We start from the raw sequence: 12942 nt of genomic DNA on the forward strand, positions 1-12942 counted from the left end.
TTAATCGCGAAATGACATTGGAAATTATTTTACTTAAACTAATTCCAAAAATAATGCTTGAAAGTTTGTGAATTATTTTTAGTTTGATTATCCGCCGAAAAAGAAAAAAAAAAGAACAAAACAAAGTTGGTGGCCAGGGGAAATGACTCAAATCGGTTTATAAAAAAAATGAATGTCGGTAAAGATAAATTAAATGTTATCAATATAAATCAAATTTAAATAAAAAAAAAAAACCTTAAATAGAACACTTAAAACAATTCTCTCACTATAAACAATAACTGACATACCGCTATTTGATAAAATCGATTTTCCTTCATGTGATATGCAAATGAGATCACCTCTTAATCGTATATTTTGCAAGAATCATACTATATATGGGAATGAATGAAATAAACTAATTGGCCTTTTGTATGTATAAATCAAATTGTGAACAAACAGAGAGAATACGAATTTATATATATATATATATATATATATAGATGTGTGTGCGCGCAAGTTTAGTGGTTAAATTTTGAAAATCAAAATATACACACATATATTCGAGTTAAGAAAGTAATATCTATCAGGATATTTCACCTGATTTTTAATCTGTCTTATCTCGCTTTATATATATATATATATATATATATAAGATTATAGTCATACACATACAGTACTGGGTCGCTGTTTCACAGCTCATCAGTGCGGCTAGACGTGTAACTGCCTCAAGCCAGGATCGAAACCCAACCGTCCAAATGACAGTCAAGGCTTCTTACCATTACGCTATACAGCTGCTGCTGTGTGGGTAATGAATAAACAATGTTTTGACATTGTCCAAATGCGTCTGCTCGATTTGTTTACACAAAGGTGTGTGTGTGGATATGTGTGTTTATTTGTATGTCTATATATATGTATGCGTGTGTTCAAATTGGTTGGGCGGCAATGCATTAGGTAGATGATTTAAAGGAGGTGTAAATAAATACAGATGAATTTTAGATTCTAAGTCTATAATTGTACTTAGATTTTTCTACTTATATATAAAAGGCACTTTGTGTGATTTCATTTCCTATAGACTCTAAAACGATTTGGCTCATTTTTTATGAAATTTCACCCAAAAATTCTTTGTGTCTCAAAATGTTCTTAGGAAAGTTTTATCAAAAATCATTAATCGATAATTTAAAAATCCAATTAAAGAAGGAACAGTTCGATTTGGAACAAAGTTAACACCTTATAAAGCCTCACAAGTGTATTTGAGGCGTTTTATCACTGCACAAGCATATTGGCCGAGCATATAAAATGAACAGTACATTCCTTGGATGCGTTCAAAATGCATGTTTCTGTTTAGGGCAGAATTGAATCATGATACTTTACTTTTGAGTTTTAACTTTTATTTAAGCCATTATATAAAAATATTTTTTTAAAACCGACAGTAGGTTCTCTATTCTAATGTAGACTGCAATATATTATGGACTAAGTCACTGCGGGAAGGCATGTGAAGTTTCCTCCCAGTGTACTGTTAAGTGTTGAGACGTTATGTTGAACAAAGATGGCAGTAGTAAAGTAAATCAAATCGGCAAAGAATCAATGTAGTCCCGAGCTTGAGTATTAAGTAATTTCTAGTAACAAAGATGGCAGCAAAGAATCAGTGCAGTTCCGATATTGAGTCATTTCTAGACAGAGGCCAACGGCGAACTAAGCTTAATCCAAAATTCGACATTTTTTTATAGTAACACTTAAGCTTCTGATTGGTTGGTTGTTATAACTTGTGGTTATAAAAGTAATCGTCGAAATCATTGGTGTCATACCCCTATTATAGTCAAAAACATTTTAACATGTACTGCAGTGGGTTCCTAACCAGAGCAAGGAATTGATCGATATTGAAAAATGGGCAATTTCATCAATTTCGATAATAAATGTATGGTGTGGAACATTCATTTATCGTCCTTCAATTCCTCGTCTTTTTGTTAGTATTCCACTTTGTTTGATTGCATTGTTTTGATCATGAAAGAAATTTTGCTTATCAAGAATTTTTGGAAGATCTCTGACAGAAAGGCCATGTTTAATTTTGTGAGTTACTGCAATGTCGAAAATAATTTGAAAAATAATTTGAAATCGTTTTTCACAAACAAAAATCATGTTTGACTGACAAGTGTCTTTCTAACGCGTTATGCTATCAATTATTAAACAAAAAACAACTTTTTCTAAACTATTGTCAGCATTTCAGGTTTAAAAAAAACCTGAATTCAATTGGTTGTCAACCCCTCTCTAATGGCACTTGATTGATGGCTAGGAATTTATCAACAAATACTACGTTTTACGATTTACTTTTGATACAATAATTTTCCTTTTTCAGAATAAGTCAGAAATTGTTACCAATCCACAATCCCTCTTCATTTATTATGTCATGTCATGTCCACCCAGTCATAACCGAGTTACAACTATTACATAGAGCAACTGTATTATTTCGTGAATGTTGACTCAAATATTACATCAAATAAAACGATTTCATAGAAGATAGTTGCCAACTGAACTCCATCCTTATCTTGTGGTGATGGTTTTCCATTTTTTTTATTTAAACTGTTAATCATACTGGAACTAAAACCTGTTTTCAATAAAACACAAGACGGCACGGACAAGATTCACTGTTTGATTGGCTCCCTGGAAAACTAATCCCAGTAAACCGAGGTTATCTTAAATACCCCAAAGATGGGAGAGGTCATCAAATATCTTGACCCAACTGTGACTTACACATCTGGAAGTCACCTTACTCATATCTTCCTCTCTTTACACAGTAAAAGATAGAAAATACCATCCCCCACCTCCTTTAGATTATTCAGCAAAGCAAGTGTTTAAGATTATTATATTTTAGATTTGATCTTTAAAGAGTGTTAAAATAAAATTAAAAAATTATGTGACGTGGAGGTGGGGATAAAATAAATTAGCTACTAAAAAAATCCACTGGGTTCTTGGCTTTTGATTATGAAAGAGATTATTTAAATTAGTATTTATCGAAACTGAATTCCTATTTATATTTTCATCTGTATTGATGTTCATAAGTTTTATGGGGTCTTTATTAAAAATATTACAAATATTTGTGGTGTTTCTCACTGAGAACGCAAACGCCGAGTTTGTTTTAAGACTTTATTCAGCTGAGAGCCCACCGCAAGTATCTACATGCTGTCTCTTTCTGCACCGCCCGTTTGCCGGTGTTCCCCCTGTTATCGTCCCCTGTGTACCTAAGTACATTACATCTCCCCCCAAAAAAGAAAGGTCCATTTATCATGGAAAAAGGTCAGGGTAGACTGCCCTTGTGACTCTTTTGTGGTCGAGGATTATTCTGCCTCAGTATGTAACCATTGAAATCCCCCCCCCCTTTTTTTTTTTTTTTTTTTTTTTAAGTTAAGAAAAAACAAAAGGTAATTGTTCAATCTTTAGTCAATCCGGACTAAAACGATTTGTTGGTCTTATTGTACGGCCCGATCGTCGTGGCAGGGCTAGTGGGGTATGCTCACTCACTTCTCTATCATAATCGGGCGAATTCTCATGTGTCAATGGAGTCTGTGGATGTGTGTTATTTTCTGTTGCCATATCTGGAGGCATGTTTAGTTCCGTGAAAATGCGTTCTGGATTGTTTTCACTTGGGGATTGAGGTGCTGGCTCGGTGATACAACGGCGAGACCTGATGTGATCCTGATGACGACAAACCAACCGGCCATCCTGCAATCTGATTAGAAAGGATAAAGGAGATACTCTTTCCAGAATGTGACCAGCCAAACACATGGATCCGGAACCAAAGTTCTGTGCAAATACTGCTTGGTCTTCATCAAATGAACGCATCTGGGCAGATTTGTCATGGTGAAACTTTTGACATTCTTGGTTGTTATATACAACACTTGAGGTGGCGGGCTTCATACGATCCAGATTGGTGCGCAATTTTCACTTCATCAACAACTCTGCCGGGGTAGATCCCGTTGTTGTGTGAGGCGTTGTCCGGTATGTCAGCAGAAAACGGGATATCTTTGTTTCCAGAGTTCCTCCCGACATTTTTTTAATACCGTTTTTAACCAGCCCAACTGAGCGTTCGGCTAGACCATTTGTTTCCTGATGATGTGGACTGACAAATTTGTGTCTGATACCATTCCGTTTCATGAACTCTGCAAATTCTGAACTGGTGAAGCATGGGCCATTATCATTGACAACAATGTGCGGGAGACCATGAGTAGCAAAACAGCGCCTCAACCTTTCAATTGTAGTGGCTGAAGTAGCTGCACTTGTGGTATAGACATCAACCCATTTTGAGTGTGCATCCTTAATGACAAGCAGGTATTGGCCATTGTAATCGGCATAATTAACGTGAACCCGCTGCCAAGGTTCAGCTGGCCATTCCCAGGGGTATAGTGGTGCCTTAGCAGGTAGGCTTCTGGAGCACTGACAAGGGTAACAGTTGTTTACCTTTTTTTCGATGTCAGCATCTATCCCAGGCCACCATACATAGGTCCGGGCGAGGGCCTTCATCTTGACTATGCCAGGGTGGCATTGGTGAAGCTCGTCCAACACTCTCTGCCTGAGATGGTGAGGAATTACCACTCGTGAACCCCACAGCAGGCACCCCCTTTCAACACTTAGTTTGTTTTTACGAGCGTGAAATGGTAAATACGGAGCATTATGTGGGAGATTGCACCCTCCATGTTGTGTGGCTTGAACAACCTTAGAGAGGATGGGGTCTTTGCGTGTATGAGCACAAATGTCAGTCGAGTCAATGGTGGAATTGTCCAGGTGATCCATGAGATGTATAATGCAGCCTGGTGTTGGGACATCTAACGCTTCCTGCAGGGGGAGACGACTCATTGTGTCGGCAGTGACGATGTGTGAACCAGGCCTATATTCTACCGTGTAATCGTAAACACTCATCAACGGTGACCAAGGTATTATTCTTGGTGGCAGGGTGTCCAATGTTGGCTTTGTTGGGCTAAAGAGGCTGATAAGTGGCTTATGATCCGTAATGATACGGAATGCACGTCCAAATAAGTAGTGATGAAACTTTTTAACCCCAAAGATAATACTCAGTCCCTCCTTGTCCAACTGACTATAATTTTTCTCAGCCGGTGACATTGTTCTCGAAGCAAAAGCAACAGGTTTCTCTGAACCGTCGGCAAAGATGTGACAGAACAGCTCCGACACCATATTGACTGGCGTCACAGGTCAATACCAGTTCCTTCTTCGGGTCATAGTGAACCAGGACATTTGTGGTCTGCAATGCATCTTTGGCTTGCTGAAAATCTGTTAATTGGGGGGTGCCCCACGTCCAAGAGACACCTTTCCGCAGTAGATAATAGAGGGGACCCAACTTATCTGCGACGTTGGGGACGTACCTAGCATAGAACTGGAATAAGCCCAAGAAAGCCTTAAGTTCGGTCACATTGCATGGGGCTGGTGCATCCCGGATGGTACGGATCTTTTCTGTTGTAGGGTGAAGGCCTTCGGAGTCAATCCAATGACCTAAGTAGGTTACGGAGGGTGCCATGAACTTGCACTTGTCCAGATGAACGCGGAGACCAGATTCTGAGAGTTTCCCTAACACTCGGTCAAGGGTGCTCAAGTGTTCTGCGTCTGATGATCCTGTAATTAGTATGTCGTCCTGATAGCATACGACATGTGGTTCATTTGCCAACAAATTGTCCATACAGCATTGATAGATACCAGGAACTGATTTTACTCCAAAACTGAGGCGGTTGAACCTGTAGAGACCCTGTGGTGTATTGATTGTAAGGTGCTGCTTTGAGTTTTCCTCTAAGGGAACCTGCAGGAACGCTGATCTCAAGTCAAGCTTGGTGAATTTCTTTCCCTGCACCAATTTTGCATACAAATCATCAATCCTATTTGAACATTTGTTTATTGTAGTTTTATAATCTCCACACAACCGTATTGTTTGGTCAGTTTTGACAACTGCTACTATAGGGGCAGCCCATTCTGAGTCTTGTACTGGTTCGATAATACCCAGAGACTCTAGTCGATCCAGCTCCTTGTCAACCTTTTCACACAATGCAAAGGGCACGTGTCGAGCCTTGCAGAATATGGGCTTTGTTCTCGGGTCAACACTAAGTTTTGCTGTGAAACCCTTCAGTGCGCCCAATTCATCCGTGAAAACATCGGGATATTTTGCAATAATGTCTTCAATTGCAGGTGTAGCATTTACTGCTTTCAGCTGATGGATGCGTTTCCAGCTGAGTTGCACTACTCGTAACCAGTTTCTACCAAGAAGTGCAGGGCAAGAACCAATCACTAATGGCAGACGAAACTGTCGGCCATCATAGTCTACCAACACTTGACACGTACCACACGGCGTGATACTTTTTCCCGTTTAGGTTGCTAGTTTCTGTGACATAAACTTAAAGTACCGGCTTATCAGGTTCACACCATAGTTTTTCAAATGCATTGCGGCTGATCAATGAAACAGCAGCTCCGGTGTCGATCTCCATCTCAACATTGCGGCCATTTATGCCCACCAACACCATCAGGGGCTCAGTTTTGCTATTTGCTGGTAGGTTAAACAGCCTATGCACCGAGGCGCAGTCACTGCCTGTATCTTCGTCTACTGGTTCTTCACTAGTGACCTTGTGGGTTTTACGATTTCCAGCTCTGTCATTGTACTTCCGGGTCAAACAGGCTGGCGAAATTTGACCGGTTTTGTGACAAAAATTACACGTTGCCTCTTTGAAACGACAGGAGTTGGGGTAATGTTTTCCATTACATCGGAAACATGGTCTTTGTTTTTGTCTCCGTAGTGGAGTAGGCCGTTCAACCTGGTTGACTTTCGTCTGTATTGTAAAATTGGACGTTGAACAGGCTGCCATGTCACTAACATTTCTGTCTGCACTTTCCATGGCAAGAGCTATCTGTCGGGCATAAGGAAATGTTAGTTTCCTCTCGGAAAGCAGTCGCCGACGGATTCGGTCATCCATCAATCCAACGACGAGCAAATCTCTCAACATCTCTTCTATCGTATTTCCAAACTCACAAAACTTTGTAATTTTTTTTTAAATGAGCAATAAAATCCGAAATGGACTGACCTGGTTGTTGGCGGCACATGTAAAAGTTGAATCATTCAACAATTACGGACGGTGTTGGGTTGCAGTGCTCTTTTAACAAGAGCGAGAGTTCCTCATAACTTTTGTCTCTTAAGCTGTGTGGCGTAACGAGATCCTTCAGCAGAGAAAATGTTTCACCACCACAAACAGAAAGAAGGACGGTCTTTTTCTTTCCTGGATCTTGTATTCCGTTAGCCTCGAAATAATACTCCAATCTTTCTGAGTATGTGTCCCAATCACCTCCACTCGGCGAGAATTCGTCGATTTTACCATAAGATGTTATGTTTTTAAAATGCGTGTGTGCAGGTAGAAATATGTCGCTATTTAATTTCTATTAAACGCGATGTTTTCGGAGAAAAAGTTTAAATAACTTTCCCCTTTATGAAAAATGATCTCATCCTCGTCGCCATGTGGTGTTTCTCACTGAGAACGCAAATGCCGAGTTTGTTTTAAGACTTTATTCAGCCAAGAGCCCACCGCAAGTATCTACATGCTGTCTCTTTCTGCACCGCCCGTTTGCCGGTGTTCCCCCTGTTATCGTCCCCTGTGTACCTACGTACATTACAATATTTATTTATTTTTTTTTTTTTAATGAACTGATTGTTATAAATCATCTTGTCCCTGATTACAAGAAAAGTCCTATTTTATCATGGCAGCTAGATTCTATATCACTTGATGTGATATAAATTTCTTCTCAGTATATTCAGTCTGTTTTTAATAAGTTACAAAAAGGTGAGCTTTACGTACTATCGTTACTAATCAAAACTTTGGAAGCAATTTTGAAATGTTTAAACTTTGGAAGAGAATATTTTCCGACTTGAACTAACATTTAAAGGTGAAAGTAAAGTATTATGATTCATTTGTGCTCCTAAATAAAAGAAAAACAATTTAATCACCCTTGTCATATAAAACAAACCATAGATCTCTTTTAATAAGTATTGTTACTAAATTTGTTCCACTTGTACAAGAGTGGTGGTGTTAGGAAATATTTCCTCAGGGAAGAGGATCTTCTCCCCCGCCCCCTGAATATCGACTGACTAACTATGCAGTTGTAGACAAGTTTCCATGACGCGTGCAGGTTGCCTTTTTGCAGCTGCTTGGACGTTTGTTCAACATTTAGCTTGATTGATGCCCCCCCCACACACCCATGAAGTTGCCAAGTTTTCAAGTCCTCCTTGTTAGTTGCAACCCAGGTCTTGTATGAAACCAACTTCCACAATGCATATTCTGTTTATCCAATCACCATTGTGTGATATGACCAAACCAGTGGAGTCACTTACATAGTTCTACAACCAGAGGTGAGATTGTGTTTTCCACAAATAAAAAATGTTGCTGATATGCTCTATCATTTTATGGCATATCCAATGCAGAAATGTATTGATCAGGATAAAGTATATATTCAATACAATAGATTCTAAATTTTTTTTCTGTGGAAACATAGCCAGATCTCCTATGGTGAAACAGAATTAAATATTAAGTTTGTATGCGCTAGGTTATAATGCACAAAAAAAATCAGACTGGTCTTGCTTTATATCAAGGTTCGCACAGGCTTGAACAATCCTTGAAATTTTTTTTTTCTTTTACTTTGAAAAGGCCTTATTTCGATTACCTTAAATCCTTGAATATGAAAAATGTCTTGGAAAGACCTTAATATCATTTTCTTTATATTCAGTAAAAATTAATAAAAAATATTTAAATATCGAAGATAAAATCGAAATACATTGTTCTGAAATTGCATTGTATTATGGATACAAGAATTGTGTCCCTTTATCACGAAACTATCTGATGTTTTCCATATGATAACATGAGGTAATTTCGTGATAAAGAGACGTAACTCTTGTATTCACTATACCAGAAATTTAAAAGTAAAATGAACAGAATGAGGAAAATAACATTTAATTTCGCTTGGTTGGCCAAATATAAGTGGGTCAAGGAGTGTAAGTGATTGTCGACAGGCATATTTTTTGTATGTAAATGAAAATGACTTTTCTTGTCAATTAAAATTTTTTTTTTTTAAGTTCATTGTTTATATATAAAATTTTGTTGTGAAAACTTGAATTTTGTCTTGAAGGCTTTGAAAAGCCACATTGAAAATTTATACAAACCCTTTATATACTAAAATTTATCTCTTGTATGAATTTTCCTCGCTTCATAAAAATAAATGATATAGTTTTGGGAATCTGAAGTTTTAAGCAGTTTTGGAGTTTGTATTAGGAACTTGTATAAAACTATTGTCATATTTAAAGACATTCTTCATCAAAATACTACTACTCGTTTATCACAGTTTGAGGGTTGCATATTTGGGTCCTCAACTTTGTTAAATAGCTTCTCTCCTTGATTCAATCCATTGCAAAAGCTGAATGTTTCAAGTTCTACTTGATATTACCACTCTACCTTTTTCTAGGTCAACTTCTTGGACAGGCTCCAGGAACATCAAAGTTAATGATTCTTCTTGGCCACTTCGATTGCCATACATTGGATGTGGCCAAACCATCTCTGCCTATTCCAGCGTACTGAATTAAGGTCAAGCCTTGATCTTAACTCACTAAGAGTGGTTCTATCAGCAAGCTTCGATGAGCATACTTATTGTATCATTGTATGATCGCTGCAAGTTAGTCTGGTTATGTCCTCAAGTTACAAGACAAATCTCACTGGCATACAAGAAAACGCTTCTGACACAGGTGTTCTAAGCATAGCCTCAATTGCATAACGAGATGCCTTTGCAAGTGAGGATTGGTGGAATATTCTAAATGTATTCCCCTTAGAAAATCATTTGTAGTAAATTTCTATAAAGAATTTTTCTTTTCTTTTTCAGTTAGAAAAAGAAGTTGTTGGACAAACTGTCATATTTGACATGGAAAATGTTGGCACAAAACATTTATGGAAACCAGGTGAGTTCAGCTATTTTTATATTTTCTCATACTTGTTTTAAGGAATTCAATATTTCTCATTTCGTGATGCTTATCAAAGTTTGTAGACATTAAAGGAAACTATAAATTAAGAAGTTTTAATTTACTTCTAATTTTATTTTCTACACTTGTTTGAAGCAAAATTCCAGATAAGAAACAATTTATTATTTAATCGATTTTATTTTTGGTTTAATGTGCATTTTTTACTATTTTTAAAACCATTGTATTTCTTTTTTCTAACATTTTGTTGTAATGGAAAACATAGTTGAAGAGTTTGAAGTTTGAATGAAAAACATAAATCCATTTTTCAAATTGAGAAATTTATATATAGTGCCACCAAAAAGAAAGTCCGTACTTGTCATTTTTTCCAAAACCGCAAATTTAAGCTAAATTGAATGTTTAAACAAGCTACACCTTATTTGATTTGCTTTTATTCCACTATAGCATGGGTGCCCGGCGTTGCCCGGGTGTTTAGAGGTGTGTGTTGAGCAAAAAAAAAAAAAGTGGTAGTAGGAAGGCAGGTTCAAACCTGTACCGTGAAGGAGGAAAAGAACAGGGGAAAAAAACGTGACGTTTTTGCTCTTATGACCATCGCCAAACCGGAAGTGATGTAGGTTTAAATTAAGGCTAGACAATCGAAAAGAGAGGATGACTTTCGAAAATATCAGTGAAAAAACCGACCCCCTCCCTGTAGAAAAATGCCCAGTTGAGGGTGAAGAAATTGTTTTTAGCCAATTTTTCGGTATTTGTCGTCTGAATGATCGAGCTTAAAAACAGTACTGATCTTGTGAAAATCCATCGCCTCTGTCGAAAGTTTTATGCAGACATGCAAACATACATACATTTATATATTGGTAGCTCAAATTTTCGACCCAAACCGATAAAAAAGCTTGCCCTATCTCTGAATACTCTTTATGTAAAATTTCAAATGTTTAGACCGGAAATTGTCTGAGTAATTTGGTAGACCGCAAAGGTCAAATTTTTTTTTAACTTTGACCCCTATTATGACCCCTTAACATTTATTGTTTTGGGCTCAAATCAAGTTAAGTTAAATCAATGTCCAAGGAACCTATATCTAAAATTTCAATTGTTTGTACCCAAAATTGTCGGAGGAGTTTGGTAGTTCTCAAAGGTCAAATCGTTGAACTTTGACCCCTTAACAGCCAAATTTCTGTCCGAAAACAGATTACAAAGATTTTTCCAAATTTCTAATACCCTGTATATCAAATTTCGAGTCTTTAGACTGAAAATTGACAGTTATTGTGTAGGGAAATGTGTACACACACACACAGCCAGGCAGACCGACGCTTTCACTTATATAGATAATTTTACCTGTTCATATTTGACTTTTGATTGAGGTATCCTCGTGTTTACATCAATTTAAAAAATTAGCTTAAATTTGCGGTTTTTAAAAAAGTTACAAGTCCGGGCTTTCTTTTTGGTGGCACTGTACCTATAAAGTTGATTTTTTTTTTTTTTTTTTTTTTTTTTTCCTCCCTCTGACATTGATATTAAAACCTACTTTTTCTATTAAAAAAATTCTTAAAAGTAGCTGCTTAATTATATTCATAGATATGCGAGTGATTACATGAAGGTTAACTAATTTGCATATTCTTTTAAAAAAAACGAGCATTAGTTATTTTTTATGGTTTCTCATTAGATGATTGGTTTCATTTCACAATTATGCTGAATTTTTTGTATAATTCTAAATTCTGTGCTATTGCATAGAATTTAAGATGGAAACATTCTAGCATACAGATATATATGTGTGTGCGTGTATGTATGTGTATTATATGTGAGTATGACCTTGCCTGTGGTTGTGTATGAAAAGTCTCTACCACAAATTCCTTTCTGAATATTTGGTTTACAGAGTTGAAATTTGATATATAGGGTATTTGGACCTGTAGCACATTTTCTATTTGGTTTTTAGCCGATAAAATTGTTGCTAAGCGGTTAAAATTTAAAAAAAACAAAAAAAAACGTTGACCATGGCTTGGTGTATATTCACTATACCCTTTTTTTTATTATTAAACTTTTAAAATTGCTTCTGTATATTAGGTACAATATAATAATCGATTAAGAATTGGCTCTATAATAATACAAAATCTGCATTAATTATAATATAATATTTAAGTGTATTTTATAATAGGGAAGTGCCGGGCAACTTGCTAGTTAGAATATAACGACAAAAATTTCAAATCTAAAATTCAACTGTAAAAGTTCATTTTAATTGCAAGCAAAAGAATTAAGCAGATGTTACAATATAACAATCACCATGAAAAAAAAACTTTCCTTTTTTCCATGTGTTGCCTAACTTCAAGGTAATGTCTGTAAACAAAGCTTTTTCTCAAGAACTTCTCATCTATGAAATAGATTATGATTGGATTCCTTCCTTGCAAATTACAACATGGTTTTCTTCAAATCGAATGTCAACATTCTTGTCATAAATCGTCCCTATAACTTTTATTTCATTAATCATTTTCAGTCTTATAATATTCATCTTTCAGCTAAGAATCATTCCATTTTATTAACTTATCTTTCAGTGGATTTTGATAAATAGTAAAATAAAAATAAAAATGCAACAAAAAATTATTTTGTGATGTGGGGTGAAGGAATAATGAATATGAAATAAAAACATTTTTTGCTTCAAACTCTTTATTTGGATACTTGCAAAATGTTAAATGTTTCCATTTCTTGCATCGTAATAGCCTTTTATTGTGACACTATGGTTGACCTGTGGCCATTAAGGAACGAAATAGGAAAACAAATGAAATAGGCAATAGACAGAAATTTATTCTTAACATACAGGTAAGGGTAGATTTAAATTCAGGTGTGATGAATGATGGTAGTAAAAGGAATGAACAATAGAGATATTAATTTTATGACGCTAAGAAGTGCTATGGGATGCAACAACCAATGAGTTTTTAACAATAGAAATGAGGTACAGACGACAAAGGGCAGCTTAC

The 12942-nt window shown here is 36.3% G+C and overlaps 1 protein-coding gene across 2 annotated transcripts in view; it reads left to right on the plus strand.

The window, feature by feature from the left end:
- LOC145272500 (retinal-binding protein-like) overlaps positions 1-12942 on the plus strand; it is a 573911-nt gene that overhangs the window by 398580 nt on the left and 162389 nt on the right. For both annotated transcript variants that reach the window (XM_080127042.1, XM_080127038.1), the window contains one exon: positions 9883-9958. In XM_080127042.1, the coding sequence (XP_079983168.1) occupies positions 9883-9958 (76 nt within the window). The remainder of the gene's footprint in view (positions 1-9882; positions 9959-12942) is intronic.

This window comes from Euprymna scolopes, chromosome 1 (genome assembly GCF_053919585.1).
Source record: "Euprymna scolopes isolate OS-2025 chromosome 1, ASM5391958v1, whole genome shotgun sequence".
NCBI lineage: Eukaryota > Metazoa > Mollusca > Cephalopoda > Sepiida > Sepiolidae > Euprymna > Euprymna scolopes.